The sequence below is a fragment of the Nasonia vitripennis genome, chromosome 3, assembly GCF_009193385.2.
Source record: "Nasonia vitripennis strain AsymCx chromosome 3, Nvit_psr_1.1, whole genome shotgun sequence".
Taxonomy (NCBI): Eukaryota; Metazoa; Arthropoda; class Insecta; order Hymenoptera; family Pteromalidae; genus Nasonia; species Nasonia vitripennis.
This window is the reverse complement of record NC_045759.1, coordinates 10,551,511-10,578,783: the sequence shown is the minus strand read 5'-3', so window position 1 is coordinate 10,578,783 and position 27,273 is coordinate 10,551,511. Positions and strand designations below refer to the sequence as shown.

At 38.8% G+C, this 27,273-nt stretch overlaps 4 protein-coding genes across 33 annotated transcripts in view; 1 reads left to right on the top strand and 3 right to left on the bottom strand.

Annotated features, from left to right (window-relative positions):
* Positions 1-116: 116 nt before the first annotated feature.
* Positions 117-7,666, top strand: LOC100114066 (14-3-3 protein epsilon). 2 transcript variants are annotated; one of them, XM_008216075.4, is made up of 5 exons: positions 117-1,289; positions 4,137-4,443; positions 4,532-4,875; positions 5,019-5,138; positions 5,233-7,666. In XM_008216075.4, exons 1-4 carry the CDS (start codon positions 1,226-1,228, stop codon positions 5,087-5,089), a joined length of 786 nt encoding a protein of 261 aa, XP_008214297.1. In that variant the 5' UTR covers positions 117-1,225; the 3' UTR covers positions 5,090-5,138; positions 5,233-7,666. The 2 variants fall into 2 exon arrangements, with proteins under 2 accessions (XP_008214297.1, XP_001600604.1); XM_001600554.6 differs by lacking the exon at positions 5,019-5,138 and having other exon boundaries at positions 145-1,289.
* On the bottom strand, positions 6,021-10,756 carry LOC100678386. The gene is made up of 6 exons (XM_003427990.5): positions 10,598-10,756; positions 9,557-10,511; positions 9,335-9,499; positions 9,089-9,259; positions 8,536-9,027; positions 6,021-8,465 (listed from the first exon to the last, which is right to left on the bottom strand). The coding sequence occupies exons 2-6, from the start codon at positions 10,502-10,504 to the stop codon at positions 8,115-8,117; spliced, it is 2,127 nt and encodes a 708-aa protein (XP_003428038.1). The 5' UTR covers positions 10,505-10,511; positions 10,598-10,756; the 3' UTR covers positions 6,021-8,114.
* A 311-nt stretch (positions 10,757-11,067) lies between these two features.
* Positions 11,068-13,457, bottom strand: LOC100114033 (malate dehydrogenase, mitochondrial). 2 transcript variants are annotated; one of them, XM_032598700.1, is made up of 6 exons: positions 13,355-13,457; positions 12,977-13,193; positions 12,286-12,501; positions 11,879-12,151; positions 11,476-11,805; positions 11,068-11,389 (listed from the first exon to the last, which is right to left on the bottom strand). In XM_032598700.1, exons 2-6 carry the CDS (start codon positions 13,049-13,051, stop codon positions 11,258-11,260), a joined length of 1,026 nt encoding a protein of 341 aa, XP_032454591.1. In that variant the 5' UTR covers positions 13,052-13,193; positions 13,355-13,457; the 3' UTR covers positions 11,068-11,257. The 2 variants fall into 2 exon arrangements, with proteins under 2 accessions (XP_032454591.1, XP_031782297.1); XM_031926437.2 differs by having other exon boundaries at positions 12,977-13,439.
* A 96-nt stretch (positions 13,458-13,553) lies between these two features.
* LOC100116338 (homeodomain-interacting protein kinase 2) overlaps positions 13,554-27,273 on the bottom strand; it is a 45,273-nt gene continuing 31,553 nt past the window's right edge. For 19 of the 28 annotated variants that reach the window (XM_031926427.2, XM_016983842.3, XM_032598695.1 and 16 more), the window contains one exon: positions 13,968-26,653. In XM_031926427.2, the coding sequence (XP_031782287.1) occupies positions 26,458-26,653 (196 nt within the window). In that variant the 3' untranslated portion in view covers positions 13,968-26,457. Of the gene's footprint in view, positions 26,654-27,273 lie in introns of all 28 variants that reach the window. The other 9 variants (XM_008216071.3, XM_008216072.3, XM_008216069.3 and 6 more) reach the window with 4 other exon arrangements.

The window sequence follows — 27,273 nt, the reverse complement described above, 5'->3', positions numbered from 1 at the left end:
CGATAGCCCCGGCGATCGCTTCCGGGCGGCTGAGTAACGCTCTATAGAATGCATTGTGTAAAATAAATGAAAAGACGAGAGACAAAGAAAGTCGCGCAGACCAACCCGTCTGTGTGCGTCGAAATAATTGAAAAATCCCGCCGGCAGCTTCCTCCGCCGCGGCGAACATGGCCGCTCGCCGCGCTGCAGAGATCCGGCAACGTCCGCCAAGACACACCTAACCTCCTCTCGTCCTGACAGCCGACATCGGCCGATTTTCTCTCGGCGATATCCTCTTGAAACTCGCCGAATCCTCGGGAAATTCATCCTCCTTCCTGATTTGCACGGCTCGATCGGCGACCCCGCGAACCTGCAAGAAAAAATCACCCAACGTAGCCGGCATTCCATCCTCGCTCTTTCGAAATCAGGCACACCGTCGTACGGTCGAGGAAAAGAGCGAGACAAAGCGCTCGTCGGCGGCGGCTCGATCAGCTTACACGTCATCATCGGCGGCGTCGCGGGCCGGCGACGAATCATCGACGCGCGCTCCCGACAAGGACGGATTGCGTGCGCTCCGCGGCAGAAACTGTAGCGCGAGAGAGACGAGGAGAGAAGAGGCAGCAGCGCCGCCCTCGCGACCGCGGCTTTCGATTGTTGGCGGGCGCCGCCATTTTGCGCTCTCCCGAGAGAGAGAGCGCGCGCTATACCATAGTCGAGCCGAGAAAGAGCGAGAGAGAAGCTACAACGTCGCGCCGCCGCAGAGAGAGAGAGAGTGAGAGAGAGAGATAGAGCCCGAGTCCAGAGAGAGTAGAGAGAGAACCGAGCCGCCGCCGTCCATATAGATCGTCGCAGTATCAGAGCCTGAGCTCCCGAGTGCGCGTTCGCAGTCCGTGTAGAAAGGTTGCTGGCCTCCCCGAGGAAGACAGGATCGTCGCCGCTGCCTCTCCTCGTGCGTGCGTGAGAATAGCTACAGCAGCGACGCGCCCGAGAGAAAGAGCGAGAGACAGAGACAGCGCTAGCGGAGAGTGTATGGGCAGAGACACCTCTCTCTGAGAAGCAGCAGCAGCAGCAGCAGCAGCAGCAGCGGCAGCAGTAGCAGCAGCAGCAGTAGTAGCACGACGGTTCCCCCTAGCCGGAGTCTGTAAAGTGTGCGTGCCAGTGCCCCGAGAGCCGCAGCCACAGGAGCCAGTCCCGCGCTCGTCCTTGTGTGTGATCAAGAAAGAAGCCGACTACAAGCGTCGCCAGGATGACCGAGAGGGAGGACAACGTTTACAAGGCCAAGCTCGCCGAGCAGGCCGAACGCTACGACGGTGAGTTATCGCTGTGCGAGTGAGCGAGAGAGCGAGAGAGCGTGAGAGCGCGCGCCCAACCTACGTGTGCACGCAACCTCGCCTCTTCCTCTATCCTGCCCGATGCGTAGTACGCGGCGAGTGCCGCACTACGTGCGCCAGGTACACGAGTGCGGCATCCCTTTTCTCCTTTTTCCCCGAGCATTCGACTGCCAGACCTAGTCCAGCTTCTTCGCAGCGGAGCACGACGAGAGCGAGATGGAGAGCGAACGCGAGGAGGGGAGGGCTCGATCGATCCGCGCGCGCGGACCCTCGCCACGGCTCGCCGATCTCCAATGCTCCTGCCGCGCATATCTGTCAAAAAGAAGGGCCGGCCCTCGGGATGACGATCGCCGCGTTGCATGTGCTCCAGGTGATGTGCGCCTGCATGGCGGCGTGCACTCGTACGATTCTCTCTGGAACAATCCTCGCTCTCTCTCTCTCTCTCTCTCTCGCTCGCTTGCTCGCTTGCTCGCTCCTGTGTGTGCGCGCGCTAGGAGAGCGAGAGCTCGATCGATTGCTGCCTGCGCCGCTGTGGCACGCTTTTCATTTTTCCGCGACGGGCTTCCGGGACGACGTCGTCCTTCCGGCCGGCGGCAGCGCAGTCTCTCTTTCTCCTGGACAGCAGCCATTCACGGGGAAGAGAGCGAGAGAGATGGATATGTACAGTTTCATGAGCATGTGTGTGTGTGTGTGTGTATGCGTGAGAGGAAGTACAGAGTCGTCGCGCTGTATGTGCCGCTGCCGAGGATGGGAAGAAGCGGGAGAGTGAGAGAGATAGCGGTGGGGAAGTAGGAGAGAGAGAGAGACGAAGGAGGTGGTGGAAAGGTGACGCACACGCGAGGGGCCCCGTGTATTATACCTCTCTGGGCGGCTTTTGCGCGGCAGCACCTCTCTGCGTCGTAGACGCCGGCGGCACGCGCTCTATCTCTCTCCTCCCCTTTCGCGAACCAACCTGGCCTTGATGCCTGCCTGCCTGCGCGCGCCGCCTGCGTGCGTATGTAGGACTACTACACACGTCGCTCTCTTTCTCTCTATCGCTCGCAGGCACGCCGAAATCTTTTTTTCGACTCTTTTCTGCTTATAGAGGGGTGTACTACCTGCCGCGTGCGCGAGGTTCTTCGCCCGGGACGAGTCGAAAATTCAATGACCACTCGGCTCAAGCGAACGATTCCGTAACCACCGCGCGGACGACGAAATCGCGGAAGAGCTCGGCCCCTCTCTTTCGCCTCTGCGGACGTTGTACTTGCACCTTATCTTTCGAACCGACCATTTATCGCACGACGACGACGACAAGTTCAAGCGCGAGCTAATAATATATAAGTACGAAAAAGGCAACCGCGCAGTTTTGTATTTCGGAGAGTAGGAGGAAGCATGACGTCATCCCTCCGAGCCGAGCGCACATGTGCCCGTGTATAAATGTACGTTTCCGAATTCCGGAACTGCTGACTCTCTCTACGTCGCTCTCTGTACACATCATCGCGGCTTACATAAAGAGGAAAGAAAAGAGAAAATCGTACCCGCTTTCAATTTCCCGCGATCGATCCGCGAATAATGAGCGGGGGCGCGCGCGCGCAACAGCCGGCCTCCCTCGATTATTCTCTCGTTGCCGGCGCGTGTTTCCCTGCGTTTTCCGGATCAAAGCCACCGCGCTTTAATCAAGTCCCCCTTCCTCCTTCGCCTCCTTTTTTCTCGCTCTGCCCTTGCCCTTTCGCTGTTCACGTATACGCGCTATGTAGGCTCCTCGTGTGAATGGACGCGACGAAGCCGCGCCGCCATAGAGGACGTCTTTCTGCTCCTACAGACACACATATCGGAAGGGGCTCTACAACCCCCTCGCACGCGACGACTATCGATGTATCAGCCGTCCCGGAGAATAAGGTGACGAGAGTAAGCGAGAGAGAGAGAGAGAAATGTAAATGGAAAAAAGCAGCGGAGAAAAGGGGTGTAGACGGGGGAGAGAAAGAGAGAATTCGAGGGCCGCACGCGCCAGCCGAGGGTGGCGCGCTCGGCGGGAGGGAGATAGAAAAGGAAGGGAGGTCATAGCTGAAGGAAAGTATTGATCTGCGCTCGCCGTCCTCTCTCTCTCTCCGTCTCTCTTCCGTCGCCGCTCGCCTATATATATATATATATATATATATATATATATATATATATATATACATATACGCATGTGCGAACGTATGTGTGTACGAGCGAGAGGGTTGTTAGCGGTGCTCGCGCGTCAACTAATTTTCCTGCCAAATCTCCGGGCAGCTTTGCTTTGCCTGCCAACTCTGCTGATGGCTTTGTGAGAGAGCGGCGCGGGGGAGGTCTCGGAGAAAATTGTAAACTCGCTTTCCCCGCTAGCTGGATTAGCTTTTTATTCTGCTTTATGGGATGTAATACTTTCGAAATAGCCCCTGTGACATCTTCTCGGAGGCACAGCGCTGTTTCGTGGGAGTTACAGCTCTGTGAAGGTGAGGCCCTTGACGTCTAGAGACAAGTTTTTTTTCTCTCTCACTTCTGGCCGGGTTCAATACTTAAAAAGCGCGCGCGCTCCCTTTTCGTAACTCTCCCCGTGAAACAGGTGTGCATAATGAGTCCGTTATAGGTGAATGATAATGCGGGATTATTTTTAGGTCGGTATAAAATTATGCCGCGCGGAGTGAGCGAGGGGGTAATTAAGCGAGCGCTGGCAGCCGGCTTTTTTGCGGCGATAAAAATACCTGCGAAAATCTTACGCGCGCGCGGGATTTTAATTGTCGCGCGAGCGTGAACAAAAAAAACTAAATAAATATACAAGTAAATAGGGCGAAAACTGATTTTCTCCGTTTGCTCGAATTGCAGAGATGGTCGAGGCCATGAAGAAGGTCGCCTCGCTGGACATCGAGCTCACAGTGGAGGAGAGGAACCTTCTGTCGGTGGCGTACAAAAACGTGATCGGCGCCAGGAGAGCCTCCTGGAGAATCATCAGCAGCATCGAGCAGAAGGAGGAGACCAAGGGAGCCGAGGAGAAGCTCGAGATGATCCGCCAGTACCGGTCCCAGGTTGAGAAGGAACTCAAGGACATCTGCGCGGACATCCTCGGCGTTCTCGAGAAGCATCTCATCCCCTGCGCGTCCACCGGAGAGTCTAAAGTTTTTTACTACAAAATGTGAGTAACCACGAATTATCGCATGCCTGTAATAATCACACTGCAAAGCGCACGTGCTGACTTTCTCTTCTTAATCGAAAATTCGCAGGAAGGGAGACTACCATCGCTACTTGGCCGAGTTCGCGATCGGCAACGACAGAAAGGAGGCGGCGGAGAACTCGCTCGTGGCGTACAAAGCGGCAAGCGACATTGCCATGACAGACTTGCCCCCGACCCACCCGATTCGTCTAGGATTAGCGCTCAATTTCTCGGTGTTCTACTATGAAATCCTCAACAGTCCCGACAGGGCGTGCCGCCTTGCAAAGGCTGCCTTCGACGATGCCATCGCGGAACTGGACACCCTGTCCGAGGAGAGTTACAAAGATTCCACCCTCATCATGCAGCTGCTCAGGGACAATCTCACCTTATGGACTTCGGACATGCAGGGCGACGGTTAGTATTGAATCCCCACCACTATGCTGTGTCTTTTCTGTATATACTCCCTCTTCTACTTATTCTTCTTCTTCTACTTCATCTTCTTCTTTTTAATTGTCCTCTGACACGTGTGAATGACAATGCCAATTTTCGTTGTTCAGAAAACGAAACCGAGCCACCCAACGACCAAGGAAACGCATCCACAGACATTGCCGACAATGTCAATCCTTAAGCCCCATCCCTAACTCCTACTGCCAATGAAAACGCGAAAAAATCCTCAGGTTAGGACCTTTTTTCATCGACTTAGCTATATACTGCTTACACCGGACACCAATTTCACCTCTCATCGTGTATCTCTGCTTTTTCTGTGCACAGGTGAAGGCGAGCAAAAAGAACAGCTGCAGGATGTGGAAGATCAGGATGTATCGTAACTCTAGTTGCAGTGAGTGTTAAATGCGCATACAAATGAGACAAGAAAAAAAAAACTCTTAATAATTATTAAGCAAAAGAAAAATCAGTTCAGCAGAAAGGAGGTTGGGGTGGGAGGGGAAGGTCTTTAGCAATTTGCGTGACCCTATGTACGCACGTACGGTTACTCCAAAATCATCCAATCACACATGTTGAGTTACGGAGCACGCAGAAATGAAACAAAAAAAAACGAAACTAATGTAAATGACACGCACCCTGCGATATAGTGAGATTGCAAGCATTTATAAGCGCGGCAATTTTTTCGTATTGCCGAATCGCGCAGTGAAAAACAAAAAATACCAACATTCGAGCTCTCAAGTGTTGTCCTTGCATAGTGTATGCCTGGATTCAAATTCCGTAGTAGCTGCATCTTTTCTTTATGAGGCGTGGACTCTGCACACAAACAATTCCTACTCTTCCGGCCGGATTGCGAAAAAGTGGAGGAGACACCCTGTCAGGTGCACTGCACGAAATTTCAATGGCATATGTTCATAGGTACCGATGTCGTCTCACTTTTTTTCTCCCTAGGACTTACTCAACGATATGCATTGTAACAAGTGACTCGTTTATATAAACCAATCAAAATTTTGATTTGAAGTATATTGCAACACCGTAAGAGTTGACCACAGACTCTGCGCTTGGTTTACTCTTACTGTAAAAACTTTGTCCTTGCCCATTTTTGTTTTTTTTTTTTATTATTATGCGCGTACAAGCTTATCTTATATATTTCAGCAATGATATTTACCGATATTTACCAATTATACGGATAAATGTTTGATCTAAATACATTTAATTTTGTAATTACGCGTCATTTTATTTCATAACCGCTACATCCCACGCCAAAAAGCTTCTAGAAAGATGGATGAATTTGCAATGTTTTATGAATAATAAAGTCTTGAAACTCGTAACGATTTTAACATACTATCTTTCAATTTTTTTTTTGTCATTTAAACGATTGTTCAGGTGACCGTACCAATTGAACAATTATCGCACGTATGCATGCATTCAGGATGAGAATATTGGAATGTAGCTGAAACTTTGCGACAAAAGACTTTCCTAGGAATTCTCGCGGAAGCGTATTAATTCAAGAATCATAGTAGACTGAAGAATTTGAGCTGCGAAATCAGCTTAGCGAATCGTTTTACTGTTCTTTCACTGCTTTCAGAAAGCCTGAAAAAATTGTGCTGGTTGTTTCGAACGCCAAGAAATTATAACAAGAAAAAAGCAACAAAAAAATATAATATGAAAGATGAATAAATTTCCGTATAGCGTTGATATTCGTATTAAACGTCTAGCTAAGTAGCTGATCTCTTCCGCGAATGTACGTTTGCATACGTCCCTTATTTCAACTGTATGGATATAGTTATGATATGAGAAATGACAGAATAAATGGTTCTCTGTACTCTGATTTGTCAATGTTTTTAATCTGCATTTATTTTATTTTTCTATCATTAGTGAAGTTTCATGCGTAGTCTTTATTCACTATAATCTAAAGAAAGCTAATAATCAGACAATGAGTTTATCGATGGCAATACTGTAGATCAATCTAAAAAGCTCGAAACGGATGTCAATCTTTTCATCGACAAGTCTTGTACCTTTCGCACGATGAAAGAAAATAAAAACTATAAATTCAACAAAACCTTTGTTTAATATATAAAGCAAAAAAGGATATGGGGGTTCACTACAAAAATAAAAATTAAAAAACAAGTAAAGGAATTTTGAACTTGGCGTAGGCGTGCAAGGCGAAGCATAAAAAAGTTTTTGGTAATAATCGAGATGCGGAGGGGCAGTAATGATGAAAACCGATGTATTGCGTGACCCCGCAAGTATTATATCAGTAATATTGCGTAAAAACTATATAAAAAAAAGAATAACATTAAAGTAATTATTGATAATGCTAAGTAAGATTATTGATATTTTTAATTGTGTAAGGAGTCAAGCAAAATAATTAAGGTAAACTTTTGCAATAGAAAAAAAAAAGAAGTAAGGAAGAACAAGAGAAGAAACAGCAGTTACTGTAAAATTACACGTGAGAAGCGCATGTCATGCGTGTGATCAAAGCGAATAATAAAAGAAAACTTGATGCTAAAGTGAAATAAAAAAATCTTCAAAAGCAAATAAAAATGAGAGAGTGTGTTCGCGACCATAAATGTAGATAACGTCAACGCGCTTCGCGAAAATCGTTCGATCGACGAAAAATTAGAAGAAAATCGAAACAGTGATCTTTCATATTTTGGATCCGCATGCATATGCTCTGTATTAGAGTTAATACAATACACCGAATATAACTTTTACTGTAAAGCCACACGTGGAAGCTGAAAATAAAGTGATTACAACTGTCTATAATTTCAATTTGCTTTCAATACATTAGATTAATTGTCATCGATAAATTGATCCACGTTCTATCGCGACTACTACTTCCATTGATCATACGATTATTCACGCGCACATTATGTTTATCACAAACGACGCAGGGTATGAATCATCACATTATACATTATTATATCTCTGACATGAAAAAGCAACTTTATTTTGCAAAACTAACACTCGATAAATTTGCTCAGAGCAAGTATAATTATTATTATATATTTACAAAAAATGAACATCTTTTCATACTTTATGCATGGTCATTTGTTTAAGGATAAAATACTGATTGTTATCTATTGTACTTAGATTAAAAAGAGAGTTCACGTTATAGCAATTTAAAAGCTAACGATTTATGTACAAGTTGTGTCATCAAATATAACGTATATTCACAAAAACAATTCTTTAAAAAGAAAAGATATCATTCATATCAAAACGGATTCCGATCTGCGATAGGCGAAGCTCTTTGGTGGCGTGTCCTTAGACAGGTCGGTCTCGCTGTTGCTCACTGCGACGAACTGAGATCTTTTCAAGACCCTACGATTCATGTCACTAGGCTTGAGCAAGTTTCTTAAAGATCCCTCGGCGCCGAGCATGATAGGCGACAGGCTGACGTTCGACTGGGACCTATTCCTGATGATCCTGGAGGCGCTTCTCGGTGATTTGTGCTGGTCTAAGGATCTGCGCCTGGCAGACTTTAACTTAACGTTGCGCAACATGTCCAAGGATATCACGGGGCCTCGCGGTCCAGGTACAGTATTTCTCCTGTTGTTGTCCTGTTAACAATTACCATTGTTATTCTGTGTATCATTCACGTATTTGAGCGAATTGAAGTGTTCCGTATACCTTTGAGTTCGTGGGAGCCTTTTTCAACGTGACTTTTAAAAGGTCCTCCACGGTGATGGAAGGTCTGCTTTCCAGTGGAGTGGAGCACTTTCTCGTTGGTGTCTTGCTAGTCGTCCTGAGGCCTTTTTTACTATTGGGTGTTGTCGTGATACTGGATTTCGCTACAGGGAACATCGGAGGTGGTGGAGGAGGAGGAGGTGGCGGAGGTGGTGGTCCACCAGCTGCAGATAAAGATAAGAGTGGCAATGGTGGAGGAGGAGGAGGAGGAGGTGGTGGCGGTGGCGGAGGTAGTGCTGGAGCACATATTGTTGCTGGTGTTGCAGTAGGTGGCAAGGATGGCGGCATTAACTTAATTTCGCTAACTTTCTCTTGTAGAGTTTTCAGCTCCTTTACCAGGGTGTTATTGGTCTCAGCAAGCTGGGTATTCGCCGATTGCATTCCTTCCACTTGTTTTGTCAGAGCTGTTAAAGTTGCTTCACTGGTAGTTCGAACCTTTAGGATAAAGATTTGTTCAAAGAGTTGCTTACTATTAGTTGATATATTTGTGATTTACCTGTATCAATTCCTGAGATAAAGTTGATACTTTCTCTGATAAAACAGTCAGTACTCGCTCATTTTCACATTTTATTACAGCTATGACTTGTGTCAATTCACTCTCAGCCAAAGGAGGTGGATAAGCTGTAGTGATTACAATCGACAATAGATTCCTAACACCTTTGTATCCCTACGAAAATCAAAGTTATTTTATTATTTTAAATGTTGAAATTGTTTCCTAAAATAAATATCCAAATCATTTTACCTTTCTGATCCAAATAATGAATTTGCCAGCAAGCCAGCTGCAAAATGTTGTTATTTTTATGAGAGAAGTTTTGAGTCTTCTATAGTAGATGGCACTCTTTTTCTCAGGAGTCAAAGGAGTTTGCACCTCAGAAACATTGTTCAGAATTGTTATTTGAGATTCCGTCTGAAATGTGTTTTTCTATCATCCAGAAGTCAAATTTTTACTAATGATTAAACTTACCGCTGTAGTTTTGCTTTCTATGTCAGAAACTGCTGGCAATTCAACAGGAGTTATGTTTTTTGGAGTGATGTCCCATTCAGTCTTTTCTTTGTCATTAGTAAAAATTCCTTTTGTGGTGTTTGAAACACCATCTATTTTTTCATCAAGCTCTATTGCAATACAACAGTTCTCTGCTTTTAATTTTTCATTTTGTTCTTCATCGGTTGTAGAATAATCACCATTTTCTCCAGAAAATAATATCTTGATATCATTACTTTTTGTTTTGTTTCCACAAGATTTTGGAGTGCTTTTTTTAACACTATCTTGTACTAAATTATTCTTTGTTGCTCCATTGATAAAAGCAAAATTCGATGACCCACTCTCCACATAAGCCTGATTAAGATTGAAAGTTGATGACGGTATTTGAAAATATCCACTTAGCGATGTCAGATCTTTTCTTGGCAAATCTACAAGTTCTGAACTAGTTTTAAAGTTCATAGAATAACTTTTTGAGAACTCGCAAGCTTTAATTGTGGACTCAGTATTTTCTTCGCAATCACTTTCCAAAAGTTTGTCAACTGATAATGTTTTATCAAAATCTTTTACAGCTTTGTGATTATCTTTTTCTATAATAGTATTGTTTTTGTTCTTCTCCACGTCTTCCGTGTCGTCATTCTCTGGTATATCAAGATTTAACTTGGGTTTAGGCAATCTGACATTAATTTTTGGACTCATGTCCTCATAATACTGAAGTTTTTGATTTTCTTCTTTCACAAATTCTGGTGTACGATCTTCAGAAACATTTATATTTCTATTTATGTCAGATGCAATGTTGCCAGAGAAATTAGGTGTTTCCATATTTGGAGATTCAGGTATTAAAGTGATTTTATCACTACTTGATGTTTCTTGAAAATTAAAATGTAAACTATACTTTTGCCTGTATCTCTTATGTATTTTACGTCTACCCATTTTTAAGCTGTAATATGAATGTTTATTTTTAAATATCAGTGTAATTAATTTAGTTGCGTGTGTGACAAAATTTATAGAATTCATTATGCTTACCCCTGGCTTTTAAATACGTTTATAGCAAATCACAAATATAAACAAAAACTGTCTTTTTTTTATGTTTAATGTATTAAAACGTTTTACGTATTAAACATTTCAATAATATCATATTATAAATAGTTTATGCCCTAAGGCATTTATTTTTCGCACTCAACTGACCAAACTGGTCAACAATTTTCACAGTAAACAGTAAACATGCTTATTAGACTAAGGTCAGTAAGGTAGACAATACCGGCATGAAATTCAAATGACACAAACTGTAAACATACTGGATTCCTTTTATTTTAAAGTGTAGTCACGAAATTCGATTGGTCTAGATAATTAAACTTGTCCAGAGTACAGAGTTTTGAAAATCGAATTTTCAAATTAAATTTTTAATGTGTAAATCGAATAAATACTGAATATGTACTTTAATTTTTCATATTGGATAAAGGATTCACAAATAAATACAGAAAATATATACACAATTTTGTCTAATGAAATTTTAATTTATAATTGTATATTACAAGATGTTACATGATTCTGATTGTACTATTGATCGTAAATGCTGCGAGTTTTCGACAATAGTCAACATTCTGCATAAAAAATCAATCTAATTGATTTTTCATTCTGTGTTGTGGTGTAATACGTTTTTCATTATATTTTTTTCGACCTAATTTACTTCTTCTTATTTACAAAGTCTTCTCCCTTTTGGATGTTCTTCTTGAGTTCTGGGATGGCTGCAGCAAGAAGTTTCGATTCGAATTCGTTGAGTTTTCCAAGACCTAGGTTCTTTTCAACTCCATTTTTCTGTGAAAATGTAAAAAACATTTTGGTGTTTATCTTTGCAAACTACATGCACAAAAATCATTTATAAAGAATTTCATTATACTTACACCCAGTAAAATAGGTGTAGAGAAGTATTTGGCTTCAGTTACATTAGACCTAACGTAAGAGCACTCAACAACGTTTGATTCGCCGTTCAATGCCCTAATCAGGGAGAAGGCAAAACGAGCTCCAGCGTATGCCATGGACAGAGTTGCAGAGCCAGTACCAGCCTTAGCCTTGACTACTTCTGTACCAGCCTCCTGGATTCTTTCAGTGAGAGCCTTCAGCTGGTCTGGAGGGAAAGCCACAGATGGTGTAGCTTGGGAGATCAAGGGAATGATGGTGATTCCACTGTGTCCTCCGATGACAGGTACATTGACCTTCTGGGGGTCCAAGCCCTAAAATCATTTTGTTGGTGTTGAATTCTTGTTGTCCAATATGAATTTTTTTCTTTTGAAAAAATAAAATTACCTTGGCTTCTCCAACAAAGGCATTAGATCTGACAATATCAAGTGTGGTAACTCCAAAAATTCTGTTAGGGTCATAAACTCCAGCCTTCTGCATGACTTCACTGGCGATTGGCACAGTGCTGTTGACGGGGTTGGAAATGATAGCGACAAAGGCCTTTGGTGCAACCTCAGCAACAGCTTGGGCAAGATCACGAACAATCGATGCGTTTGTGTTGAAAAGATCATCACGGGTCATTCCTGGTTTACGTGGTACACCAGCGGGAATGACTACAACCTGCAAATATCAACATTGAATTGATTATATAACGATCTAAAAAAATCACAAGCAGATAAGATGAGCAAGGTGAAGATTCTAATAAGTGATAGTTATAGGACTTTGTTGAAAATAGAACAGATTAAACTACACACCTGAACGCCCTTGAGGGAATCTCTCAGCTGGTCTGGTCCAGTGAATCCTTTGACTTTGGAGGCAGTGTTGATGTGGGAGAGATCGGCAGCAACTCCAGGAGTGTTCACAATATCGTAAAGGGAGAGTTCGGTGACCAGTGGGGACTCCTTGAGCAGAAGAGACAGTGGCTGGCCAATGCCACCGCTCGCACCCATAACTGCCACCTTAGCATTGTTCTGAAAATCAAAAAGTCGAACGATGTTATTAATAAATACTGCAAAATGCACAAGCAAAGCTGTGATCTAAAGAGCGCATCCGCATACACACACAACAGCGTTCGCGCGAAGGTCAAAGAGGACTACATTTAATTAGAGCACTGCAGCGTCAAGGTGTCACAGAAAAAAGAAGCAAATCATTCAAATCTTATAATTCCGCACGACTACTTAATGCCAGCTCGAATCACTTCAAGAAAATCGCGCAGTTGCATAACACGCGGAATCCGAATCTTCTCTGCACTGTTGCTTTTCTGCTTGGAGATAGAGGAAAAAATGGAGCTCAGTCGTGAAAAGCGTCGGAAAATCGGCTCGCTCCCGGCCAGCTACGGAAAATCAGTCTCGCTTATCTCTCTGGAAGATCACACGCAAGACGTTCGAGCAGGTGAGCGCATATCGCGGAAATAAGAGCAGCGATGAATTGAAGATAGGTACCCACCTGGGAGCTGGTGGAGAGCTGCTTGGCGCCGTTCTGAGCGACGGCGATGGTCGGCCTTAGAAATCTCGGCAGCATTTTTATAGTTTCGGTGGCACAACTCTTCTGTTCTCACTCACGAGCTCCTAGTGCTGCTGCTGACGACGGCTTGCAGTGATCGTCTCTCGGGGCGTAGTTGGCGCGCTGTGGACCGGACGCGAGATTCACGCACGAGGTGGAGCTATGCAGATAGAAAGAGAAGGATATATATATATATATATATATTCCGATAACCCCCCGGATCGTGACGTGACATCGTTCGCTGCGCGCATGTCCCCCCGCGACCTTGCCGCGATATTATACGTGTACTCAGACATTCGCACTTAAGCGCTATAGAGTTACGTGAACCAGTGCCGTCTGTGATGCTGGGATGAAATGTGTGGGTAGAGAGCTTTTGGTGCCGGTGGGGACGGGAACGTTTGAAGATTCACGCGCGAGCTGTTTTATCGTTGGAGTGCGGTCATAACCGACCGCTGGTGAGGTAGGGATTCGAGCTGGATTGTTGCGACGGGTATTTTCGAAAGAAGAAGGCGAAGCGTCATTTGCAATTGTTTAATCAATTTTATTTCAGCCCTACAGTTTTATGACAAGGGCGTTTAACTTCGACACAACACAATGTATGTACTTATTAATATACACGCACTGCAATAAACTGCAATCGAATCAATAATCGTGCATGTGTTCTTAGTTAGTTTTTTTTTTGTTTGTTTATCATAATATGTAGAACTACATATTCATAATCCCATTTACCAATGTGACAAAAGGCAACATTTATTTGTAGTAGGTTATTCATTCATGTTATTATCAGTAATTAATACAATAATACAAGGAACATCGGTTCGATCCTCGTATCTTTAATAAATGGACAGTACATTATCGTTTAGTAATTTTTTTTTCAGCTAATCATATGCGTTTTTGTTGTTTATCCGCTACACGTTACAACGTTGTTGGTTTCTTTTTTTTTTTTTTTTTTTTTTTTTTTGTAATTTGCATGTTTCTTTTCGTTTCCGACAAATCTACTACTTCGAGCAGCGCGAAATACCGACAAAGCAACTACTTAGTACTTTGGCTCCTAAAAATATATCATCACAATTGTATTCTTTTGATACATCTTGTTTTGCCTTCACAAATATGTTTACACAAAATTCTAGTCACGTGAACGCGTTTTTATTCTCCTTCGAAACATTTTACATAGTCAAGCAACATTTTGACTTTTTGTCACTGATATTCTTTCACAATATCGATACAATTAGTTATTGTAGAGTTAATTTGTGAATTTTTATATAAGTTAAAATTTAATTTCCTCGAATAATTTTTCGAAATCTTCACTAAATCAACTTTGTATTATACATTATAATAAACGCTACAATAAATCCTCACATAGATAACAGACGTAGATTGTTATCCGTTAAAAAAGCTTCATTTCCCTACAATGACAGTTATTTGTGACAAGCTTGCGCTCTCGACTGTTTGGAAGATTTATTGATTTTAGATCGGGTTTATATCATAGTAAACTGTAAAAAATTTCGATTACTTTTCAAATTCGCAGAACGGAGATTATTTCAATTGATTCACGTGAAATTAAAAATATTCATATTACTCGAGCGTTTGTTCCTACGCATAATCTTTCAAATCTCACCTCTCTAACGTGTATGTACTCTACGTAAGTAATCGAGTGATTAGCAAACATAATTAGAGATTTGGTCCGTTGCTTTATTATCTAAGATACAATGGACACTTAGCGTACCACGCACAAGTTTAATTAGTATCATGAGTAATAAAATACATGTAAGGCATACATTTTTAAATTAGGTCAGTTTGCGATCTGGGGTTGTCCGTAAACGCACACTTTGATTAGCTTTTTTCATCGACGACATTCGAATTCGTTTAGTTTTTCAATTTTTATCACAACTATAAATAACTAAATAACTACCCCAATATTTCGATATCATCGATAATAAACTGACTTTGTAATGCAGATTCATTTTGAACAATAATTTAATTGAAAATTTTAAAGTAAACGCAAATCTACACAGGTGTGTACGGGAATATTATGTCATTCGAATCTCGTCAAGGAAATCATTCTCATATTTCTTTGCATCACTATAATATCATCTAGGATGTACTTAGGTAATATTGTTGGTAGAAATTTGTATAGTTTATAAGTATCGTACCTGCACTGTGGTAATTAATCGTTAATAATTATATAATTATCATATTTACAAGAATGCGGCGCCGGCACGCGTTTAATACATCACATGAAGTATATATAACTACATTATAATACACAATCAGCGTAATCGCCTTATACCCTGATTCTATCAGTTTTCCCCATCTTTTTATATTCATCATATAATATATTTAAGTTTTTAATTTTGCATTATTTGACAATATTTATAATTCACGTATAAGGTAATTCACTATAATGGGTCAATTTTTCCGTTATTATACAATATTCAACTCGATCTACAAACACTACGTTTCGTTATAACTCCGACTATACATTACATAATTTAGTAGCTATATTGTGATACCATAAGAATCGCAAGTTTATTATTCAGTCGCACGTACACAACATTAATATTGTTACGTAAATTACATAATTCATTTTGACATTATTTCTTATGTTTCGACGTTTGAAGTTAAGTTAATGCCTCGTGCAATATTGTATCGCTTCATATAATAATAGTATTATTATGTTATCGTTCACTTTCTACAGAACTGCTGCATTGTTCAAAGAGACAATTATCAACGCATATTGGTCTTTTCAGTGAATTAGCTGGAACATTTATTGATAAATACTTTCTTTAGTTCATTTCGGATTTCAAATGCATCAATTATTTTCTTTTGAATATAACTACAACTTTTTTGCTACAACAATCATTATTTGTCCAGTATACTATAGAAGCAAAATCTTCTTACGTTAAATTAAAATGCTATTATCGGGTCTGAGTTCGATTCCAAAGATCTAAGTTTGAACGTCCTTGTTCAGGACAAATAATTTGAAGAACGATATTTTCTATACTATAAACGTTTGAACTTCCTGTATATTAGTTAACTTTTAACGCACTATTCTCAACTATAAGATAAAAAATGTAAATTTATCTTCTATTATATTTGTGACGTTGATATTGTATTTCTATCAATCGAACATCCGATGAAAATTTTAGACTTGTGCAACCTAGCCTTTAACACATTTATTGCAAAACTGGTTATTCATATCTTATATATATATTCAATCCTTTTTAATGCTGTACACTTACGGTAAGATGAGAGGATTCTATTATATTTTTGTTGTTTAATTTTTTCGATTCATTTCTATCAAGATATACAAGATATGTTATTGAGTATAAAAATTTCAAATGTGTTATTTATTGTAGCAGCTATATTCAATAGTATAGAGATCAGTTAATCCGTTAATTTAAAAAAAAAGACTATATATGGCTAGACGGTAAAGGATCGGTGCCTAAAGATCGTTGGTTGGTCCTTTACCTCGGATAAGTAATATTCAGCTGAAACTATTTCGACCTTTGATTTTATTTCTAATTATGATTATTTTGTGCACTTCATAATATGGTACGCACATATCTGCATTAATCTTCAATTTACGTTCTTTTTTGAACTAAGTGAAGTTTTGCGAAACCAACAATTTTTACAATACAGTATCTCTTGCGTGCAGCGATTCGATCAGTACTTCGCTACGGCAGAAATACTAAATATAAAAAATTATTTACAAAAATCTGAGTGTTTAATTTGAAAATTTGATTTTAGAAAAAGAAATTTTTTAGAGCATTATTATTTTTGCGCATTTTTTCCTTACGTATATGAACATGCGTTTGTTGCATAATGTGAATTCTACGTCAATTTATTTAATAAGTCTCTTGTTGTTTATTATTATAGAATCATATTGTAAAAACTGCATAGATAATAAGTATAAGACGTAATTTTTAGTAAACCTTGATTTCACGTATTCATATGATTATTTTCCTTCGAATTTGTTCTTTAATATAGCTGCAAAAGGGATTGTATTATTTGTTTGCTTACACGAAATGCACTTAAATGTATAGTAAATATTGTTCAATATCAACAGCTTATATTTGGCGTACATGCAATAAAATGCAATAGGGAAATATTTCAATTGTTTATATAAGCAATATATCGATGTACCAATCTTGATGTACATACTTCATTCAAAGTTTCTGATAGAATCTTCTAATTCTATACCGTACAAATTCATGATCTCTATTTGTTGTAATTAAAATTTGCGGTTACGACTTATTAATTTATGCATGTTCTTGTTAAATATAGAAGATCTTTGTAAAAGTTACATTCAGATTATTTATAAATATATTCCATATTATTACGTTTATCACGATAAGTCAATTTTTAAAAATCATTGAGTGGCTCGTGAATTGTAAGGGTGCAAAATATTAGATATGAAAGACTACAAACATTAAGTCCCGAAAATCGCTTTGAACTTGGTAAAACCTTATCTGTAGAAAGTCAATCAATATTACACTTAGTACCATACTATCATAAGCATCATATTTACATTATTATACTAGATCACATCGAAACTACAAGATCTATTTTTTTTTCTGCGAAACTCCCAAAGGAAGGTATATTTCATATTAAGTATTAATAAAACAAGTTTCTGCTCGAACTTCGAAGAGAACGCACAATACAAAAATACTCTAAATTATGCAGAAAAAGACCACGATGAATCGTGATGTTCAATTGTGTTTTTGTTATAGGAATAGCTACAAACGACCGTGGCTATAGTCGAGAGAAAAAGATACGGGATATTTTACGCAGAACAATTTTTATTCGAATCTTAGAATTGTAAAATATCTATTTACTTTTATTTCAATCGTGAATTAAGTAAACTAGAACAACTTAAGATTAATCGGGTAGATAGTTAAGGTAATTATAGTTCGTAGGAAACAGAAATAAGGATAAATTAAGTGAACTTAAAACTAAACAAAATCGGTAAAAAAATTAAAAGACTACATATTTCCATCAGTTTGAAGGTTTTAATCTTTGTTTATCAAATATTTTACAATTGTACATTTTTATTTTGCAATAAAACAAGTATACCTTGCAATTGTTACAAATGTTAGCATTTTTTACAAATATATTCTCCATGCACGAGTAAAAATTGAACGCGATTCCCTTTGATTTTACTTATTCGACCACTGCATTTACAAACTATACCCCATCACTACTGACTTTACAATTGACTTAGGTGCTATTTACAAAATAATAATCAGTTTCCTTATTGAAAGTCTAAATTGTTGTCTTTTTACAAAAATAAAAATAAAGACAATTTTGGCTTTTCTGCGGGAAATCATTTTTCATCTTTGTATTGTAACCGGTAATTTTCAGAATGCAGAACGAGCTAATCACTGCTCGACTCTGTTTTACAATAAAATCCGATACCATCGTTCTACGAACACTTCCGACAAATGTTTCAATGCAAAACGCCCATACTCGTGACATGGAAAATGTTCGGTCGTTTAGTTAAAAGAAAAACCATTTCAAGATTCGCAATATAATCTTAGGATTTTCGTAGATAACTCTACTCACAGCTTCAAGCGATTAAGCGCCCTATAAGTTTCCCTTTACAATCATTACGTTCGTTTATTTAAATTGGAGTTTGGTCAAGCTAAGCGCGTCGTTTTTTTCGAAACAATCTTCTAACTCTATAACGCGGGGTCGATGTATGTGTATGTGTGCTTGTATGTGTTTACGGTAAAGCTGAGGGAAAAGGAGCTCGTTAATCGTACTTCACTCTTGCAAGAGTAAAGTGCGACCGATGATGGCTCCTTTCTCGTGCAAAATCTGATTAACTTTTTTATTAAAACTCCCGCCTAACTCGCAAAATATCCTAGTCACATTATATTGCGTGGCTAAGATTTATACAACACGTAGACGGAACACGCACATCTATCGAAATCCAAAAATATGTCGTATATTACATCTATCCTTTTTTCTCTTTCTGTCTACAATGTATCATCTACGCTGCGGTTATACGCCTGTTTATCTCTTACAATTTGAAAACAATACGTATTAAATTAATCGGTTATGCTACAGATATACGTTTAACTCTACACGAGTAGTTTTTTTGTTTGTTTATTCAGTTCAGTTCCTTGTGTATTTTTTGTCACCCGTCGAAGGACTGAGAAAAGCGAGGAATCGCCACAAGTCTGCTGCCCAAAATCTATGGCAGTTGAAAAAAATTAAGCGATTCGTCGTCATCGTACAAACTTTCGAGTGAAACTATCATAGGTACTTGTTCCTCGGCTTATTTCAGTTCTCCGGCAAGTCTCGACGCATCGATCGACTTTCTCTCTTCGAAGCTTTGGCAACTGCAATGCACAATACGGACAAGGCAAATTGGGCATCCGAAATATCCGAGTTTGAAAAAATCGCGTTGTGAAACTGTCATCGTGCCAGGAACGCTACTCTTACATCTGTTTCGCAAAACAACTTAATACATACTCAACTTTAGTTTCGATAGCGAGAGAGGATAAGTGCTGATTTTGTTGTTCCTGTTGTTTTACTTTTTATACCATACAGAATTCGGATACGCAACCGATAAATTTAAACTTGAAACTCGGGCTTGGATTGTCACGTTTACACAATGCATCTCCTGCATTGCATTCAGTTTTTTATTCTTTCGTTTCCATACTTTTCTACATTCGCGTCAAGCGACGTATCATAACATCTTTCATGTTCTAATGTCGTTCTATTTCTTATACTTGCCGACGTGTATGCGTCAAATCACATGCTTGATTAAACTACGCAATTTTAATATAATCCCCGCGTTATCCGTTATAATGACGCTAGTTTTAAATCTTTTTGATTTTGTCATTTGTGGACTTTCTTACACTTGTTCTTTTTTTTACGAAAATTATTGTACGCAATAATTATTACGAAATTATTGTACTTATAGTTTTACCGTTGCACAAACAGCTACTTTCGGAAAAACATTAGTTTTTTTTTAATTTTGTACAAGGATGAAAGAAATACTTTTGAATAAGTCGCAATTTTACAGTTAAAATTAATAGAATACAGCGCACGAACAATATTCAAAGGAACGCATATTTAACGATTATCCGAACGACGCAAGTGTCACTTTCGTAAAGCAGGAATTAGTTTCAAAAATATATACTATATTTAACACCTAACATTATTGTTACTTTTATCGACAAAAATCCAAAGAAAATTGTAATGTAATAAAATAGAACATTGAACATTACTTTAAAACGATGAGATGAACTCGATTGAAGTTTTAGTATGCAACGCAATCAAACAATCATATGAAATTAACATTTAAAAATCCTACTTTTTAAAAATGATTTTAATAAACTTTTATCGCTTCTCTCTCTCCCTCTCTCTCTCTCTCTTTCTCTCTCTCTCTCTCTCTTTCTCTCTCTCTCTCTCTTTCTCTCTCTCTCTCTCTCTCTCTCTCTCTCTCTCTCTCTCTCTTGAAGAGTCGTTTAAGTGTTGTTATTATACGACTATAGCACGTGTTACAAACGGAAGTAGACAGATGCACAGCAATCGAATTACAAATCACGTATCAGTACGTACAGTCGATTAAATAGATAAGCAAGGCATGAATTATAAAAACAAGTCGCACGAAACCCTCAGCTCTAAATGTTAATTGTACATGCAATAATTGCAAGGGCCAATGGACGTAAAAAGAGATTCGCCCGCGCTACTCGATTAGTGATTTGAAATTATGTTACTATCCACCTAGTCCAGCTATGTATACGATACTTTTATTTTGTTTAAAACGTATATCGACTCTATAGTTATCGCCGATACCACAGTTCAGTCCCTTATACAAACATCTTCAATGACTACTCTACCGAAATTTTTAGGCACTACTCCTAGCCTAACAAGTACCACAAATTCATTAAGAAACATATATACAAATGGAAATCCTGGTTAAAAATAATGTTTTACAAGTTATTTGTTTTTTTTTTTTTTGTTGTCTTTACACATTAAATACACACGTTCAATGCGTGCGCATACTTTTAATATACTTATACATCTCTGCATGTATATTCGAAAAATCTCGTGCACTATGTTTATTAAGAATCGACAGGTGCACTGCACGTCACCCCTTTATGACGCGCTATTTAAATCGTTGGCTTATATTGTTATTTTTTAAATTAAAATATCCATAATATTGAAAAGTATTCTTTTTGCCTCAAGTTTGCATATGTTTGTACGCCAACGAAATCAACTAAATAAATTCGCAACTTTCTGACCCTTGACTTAAATTCTTGCCAATTTTTTTGCATGTACATAATAATAATAATAATAATAATAATAATAATAATAATAATATTTGCCCTTCTCCGAACAACCATCTTCTGGTTCGAATTTTCTCTCTTACATCGTCGGTTTACATCTCAAGGCTTTAATAAGATAGTTATATATATATATATATATATATATATATATATATATATATATATATATATTTCACGTGGATTTACTTTGTATTGTGTATATATTTTACTTTAGCCATTTACCAAAATTTTATAAATGTTCACCGCTTAACTATAGACGTCTTTACTTTAGTAAAATATCACAACTAGAACCAACGACATGATTACAGTATTTCATTATCCGCTCGGGACACTGTTTACCCTTGTCTTTGTTTCATTTATTACTTCTTTCTGTTTTTCGTTATCCTTGCATGGATGATTTTTATATTTACGTTTCTTTAGCCTATTTCTCGTTTATAATGTAATTGTAAATTGTTTACATATGACTGTGTGATGCTATATAATTATTAGCGGATAATCTTTATAGCAATGCAACGATCGTTCGAACAAACTCAGGATATTATTTTAAACAAGTGTTCATCAGATTATTGAAAATTACATTTTCTTTTTACAAATTTCGTATTACAAACAATATCGCTGCACTGACAAGTATTATAATAAAAATTAAATACGATACGAATGAGCGTTGCGTCGAAAGTCCATCTAATCTCAACTATACCATTCTGCCGTCTATTGCATATAGTACCAACGCAAATGACTCAGAAGTGAGCACTTAAATATGACTCCTACAATGGATAAAATATGTATATCACTTTATGTGTTCCCGAAAAACGATATATATGTTATACGCTGAATATAACGATATGACTAACAGTGTATGATACGTCGACCTTAGACTCGACGATTTGTATTATGGTTCTGTGCATACATATGCAAAAGGAAGATAATTGCGTGATTTTATATCTTTAAAAAACTGAGTTAATATTTGCATTAAAGGTGTGTATGCTTGAATTACGTTGTATTGTTGGTTAATTTTTCTTTACATGTGCGCAAACTTTTTTGTTCAGCGCGGTCACATTGATTGATTAAATGCTACGGCCAAATATGAGTTTTATGTTGATATTGATAAAACGTTTCCTTGCTCTATAATTTTAGTGTTGTTCTTTAAACTTCCGCTTTTTTTATCCGCTAAACATAAATTACGATTACTTGTTAAACAGGCACATCGACGTGATTAGATAGATTTCGTACAGAATTTATTATGCGGCTATACATATTAGACATCGGCACAAATAATTTTTTTCTGTTTTGTTGATATTGACGTAGCTTGATCTGACATAAATTATTTCGACATATTCTCACTCTTTAATCCTGACTAATGCATAAATTGTTTTAAATTTTGCCTTTAGATAAAAAATTATCGATAAGTGCAAATTTACAACTTCAATTATTCTTCGGAAATTTGAAATAAAATAAAGAAACACACTTTACGTTGTCTACGCGTACGTCAAAATCATTATTCAGCCTAATTTTTAATACCGCTAATATTGGAGGCATTATTATTAATTGCTTATCATCAAGTAAAGGATCCCTTACAACTCGCGATATTCTACATAACGTATTTCTAAAACGTTTGAATGTCTTAGAATAAACCTATACATACAATATAATTAATTATGTTCTGGACGCGTATCACTATAATCAATATATCAATCCCGTTCATTAATAACTAATTGTATTTTTAGCTCAAAAAGTGACTTTGTGTAGATGATTTTTTTCTTAATTAGTGCGTAATATACATGTACTTATATTTCTGGATTGAATCTCCGATAAATTAATCCAATATTAGAATTAAGAATTAATGCGTCAATTTGCAGTTTGTATTGAGCAAGATACAGTTGTTAGATGCGCAAATACTTTAAAAAATAAAAAATGCATATATTAATTAAAAATCTATGTACAAATTGATTTTCCTCTCTTCTATAGAAATCATATTAAATCGCATGATTAGATTCGATTTCGTGAAAAAATGAAGGGAAGAACGTGATTAAAAGATAAACTAATCTAGTTAAAAAAAAATCATGCATCGCGTTACATTACTATTATATACAAGTGTGATGACGTGATTCTATCGAACGAATGACAATGACTATTGGATAAACGAAACAATCACGCACAAATTTTTAATTTTTTACAGCGTAATTCGAAAGTTCTTTCAGATCCGGAGCTCTGTCGTCAACGCGCTTGAAAATCATTATCATTCATAGAGAAGGACATGGAACTGTTACCGCGTGCGTTTATTAGTAAAAAGCAAGCAACATCTGGGAAAAAATGACTGCTTATATGTTACGTAAAATAATCGATGAATTCATTTTTTTAATCTGCTTTATAATTTTTCTCCCCAAATATTTGGTCTCTCGGGCGGTGCTCCTCTATACACCAATACGACAAAAAACGAGCAAACAAATTTAATGCGCTGGACCGCCGGAGATGAGAAATTTGTAAAACTGTGTTTAGAGGATCTTATTTCATTTTAACCTTTTTCCGCATATTTTTATAATTTACCCACGACCTAAATAAAAATAAAATAAGCGTGCACAAATAAGTATATATTAATTAAATAAAGCTTGTTAGAAATACATCAAAAAGAAAAATAATAATGAAAGTGATGCATATTGTATATCTATAGGTACGTTATTCAGTGCGATGGTAAATTAAAATGTCCAGAGAAAAAATTCTATCGACCCACGAAAGGTATGAGCATCAAAAGAGAAGTACTTCTCCTCGCTCAGCAATATATACAAGTTCGCGAAACAACGGCACGATAACAACGAAAGTTCATTAAACAATAATAGTAATAGTAGTAATAATAATGATCATGATACAGTAATTATAAAAGAAGTCGCAAGCGTAGCGACAACCACTTCTAAACACAGTTAATACGCATAGAATGAACAGCGATTTACAATAAATAGTATAATAGGCTGTCTGGGTAAATACACAGCTTTCGCTTCGTCTCCGATGTGCGACACCCTAATTTACCAAAAAGTGCACGTGGGCGCGCGATCTAATACATCGAACTACTGTTGTCTATGTCTTACTCGTACTACCACCCAGTTCGAATGATGCGATAGTTCGCGAAAGAATGAGAAACATTAATAGCATAATTAAAATTTGCTGCGAACAAAATCAGAAGTAACCCTAACTAAATCATACAAGCTTGATTTTGAAAGTAGTTCATAACGAGTGTAAATTACAAAGAAGACGTCGTCGGTGCCTTCTACGTGTGTCTGTGTACTTTTGTGTCTTTGTGTTTGTGTATGCGTAGTCGTCGCAAAGGCAACGCGCGATGTGCCTTCCTTACTCCTCTTTCACGACGTCAAAAACCTCTATCGTTCATTAAAAAATTCCCTTTAGTGACCCAAACGAAACAAAACAAAAAAAAATATCTACCAGACGGTGCGCGCGGACGCGGCGCGTCTTTCTTTCCCATATCGAAACTAAAATCCGCATTAAAACGAAAGCGCTAAAAACGATGTCTATATGTATATATAGTTATACAAGCATGATACGCATCTAGCATACCATTAGAAATGCAAACTTATATGTCCACCGTATGGTATATAGTTTTAGTATATAGTCAACGACACTAATAGCAGTGAATTTCATAGTCGCTGAGATGCGCAGTTGTTCGATCGGTCGAGCGCTTCATTCTAACAATTTCACTCGCAGGTTCGTACGGTATATAACGCATCCAGCAGTCGCTGGAACCCTCAGTCGAGTGGCGAACTGCTAGGTTCTCATTTCGCCAAAGACTCCAGCAGCGAATCGGCTGACTCGCCAATCACTTAAGAATTATTATTTTTTCTTTCTCTCTCTATCAAACTTCGTCATCCTAAAGTCGTCCAGACTCGTTTCCGTAGGCTCCTTGCCTGCCTCTAGTGCATGTGATCGCTCGAACGAACGAAAAATAATAATATACTTTGCTCTCATATATATAAACTCCAGTCGACGCTCCTCTCGCACAGCGAGAGAGAGGAGCGCGCTTGCGGCGCGTGGAAAGAAACAACGTTTACATTATTATCCCCCGAACTCCTCTGTTTTTGTTTCATTAAACATTTATACTCTCCCCGTACACCTAACGCTTGCATTTAATTTTATATATATATATATATATATATATATATATATATATATATATATATATATATCCTAGTTACACACAGTCAGCAATCGCCCTATACAATTGATCTCGTTCTTGTGAGGAACGGCGACGCGAAGCGTATAATATTATACAATAATCCAGAACCTTTCGCGTGCCTCATAAACGGGGATGAAAAAATGACGTAGCTCATAAAAAATCGCTTAAATTCCCTGTACGCATAACCGCGCAGTATAAACTCGAGACTGAGATATAGACTTATAGTGCACGTAAACTTTGGACAGGCAGTGGATGGGGACCGGGGAGGACTCCCTCGAGCTGCTGCTTTAAGGACGGATTGTTAATGCGTAATTTTATTTTCTCTTTAATTGATTTTCGTTTCTTACGTTTTTCCGGATAGTTGCTCTAGTCTTCGTGTAAGCAAAGTAAAAACCGTTGAGGGCAACGACCTGATCCTCCCCGTTCGACAATAAACGTACGCTTCATTTCGCTACGATGCACGTGCGTATGTGTCCGCGCGCGCGCAAAAGCTCTGACGCTTCGCGACACCCTTCCATATACTCTTTGCTCACCGCGTCGTTTTATCATTAATTTTCGCTCACGTAGACGTGGACTTTTGTCAGAAGAACCGAGGCAGAATATAATATATTATCATGCATAAAAAGTCTTGAGCGTGTCGTTAAAAAGCCCACTTGGACTGAGCATGCAATTTGACTACGACCTGACCACTCGATTTCGAAATAAATATGCACTGTGCATGAATCCATTATTTATTTGAGATCGAGCAATAGACCTCGCTACACGCAAAAAAAATTGATCCTTAAAAATTCGTCACCCCTCGAGCGCTTCTTTCTACCTCGTGCTATTCTGGCAAAAGTCCGTTACATGTATAATTTTTTTCTCTCTCTTTTTCTCTTCCACTAAGCGAAAACTCGGACTGACGAGAAAATTTAGTGGCGGCGGTGGCAGCAGATGATTTACTCGGTGAACCAGAGGCCGGACTGGTATTGGTGTTTGGCGGGCGAAAGAGGCGCCAGGCCGTAGACCGCCGTGGGCTGCATGTGGGCCGGTAGCGGATGGGCCGCATGCGAGGCGAGCAGCGGCCTCGCCGAGCTGTGATGGGCCGGGGGCGGTAGCGCCCGACTAGAATCATACAACGTTAGTGGAGACGAGCTGGAAAATTTCAAAAGCACAATTTTCGTCACGTTAGAGATATACTGTCAGTCTTACGGGGCCAGCCTGGCTATTATAGTATTGCTACACTGCTGAGAGATAACATAAATACAAAATTTTGATTTATTTGAATTCATTTAAGAAAAATTTATTTATATGCTATCGTTATTTTCTATATTATATTTATCGTTCTTGTGAATCCCTTGGAGCGAAAAAGGTACTAGTGCTTTGAATACGTTTACAATACAATATTCAGTCCAAGGAATTTAAGAAATTCATTTAAATTTACTTTTTAATTGGCGAGTATCATAACTACAAATTGTTATATTCTTATTGCAATGGAATATGTTGAAGTTTCGTATATTTAGTGCAGAAAAATCAATGTAGCCCGAGTCTCTTAAAGTGCGATATTTGTTTAATATTGTCCTATGAATATTATTTTGTAATTTTGTATTTTTCAAACTGATATTTTATATATAAACGTACATTAAAGAAGACAGTGAAAAGGTCGCGTTCAAACGCATTAGATAGAGCGTTATCGCAATCTACATTAATCAAATTTATGATACTCTCCAGTGACTAATTACTAGGCGTATAACGTGCACGTGCGCGTATTCAAG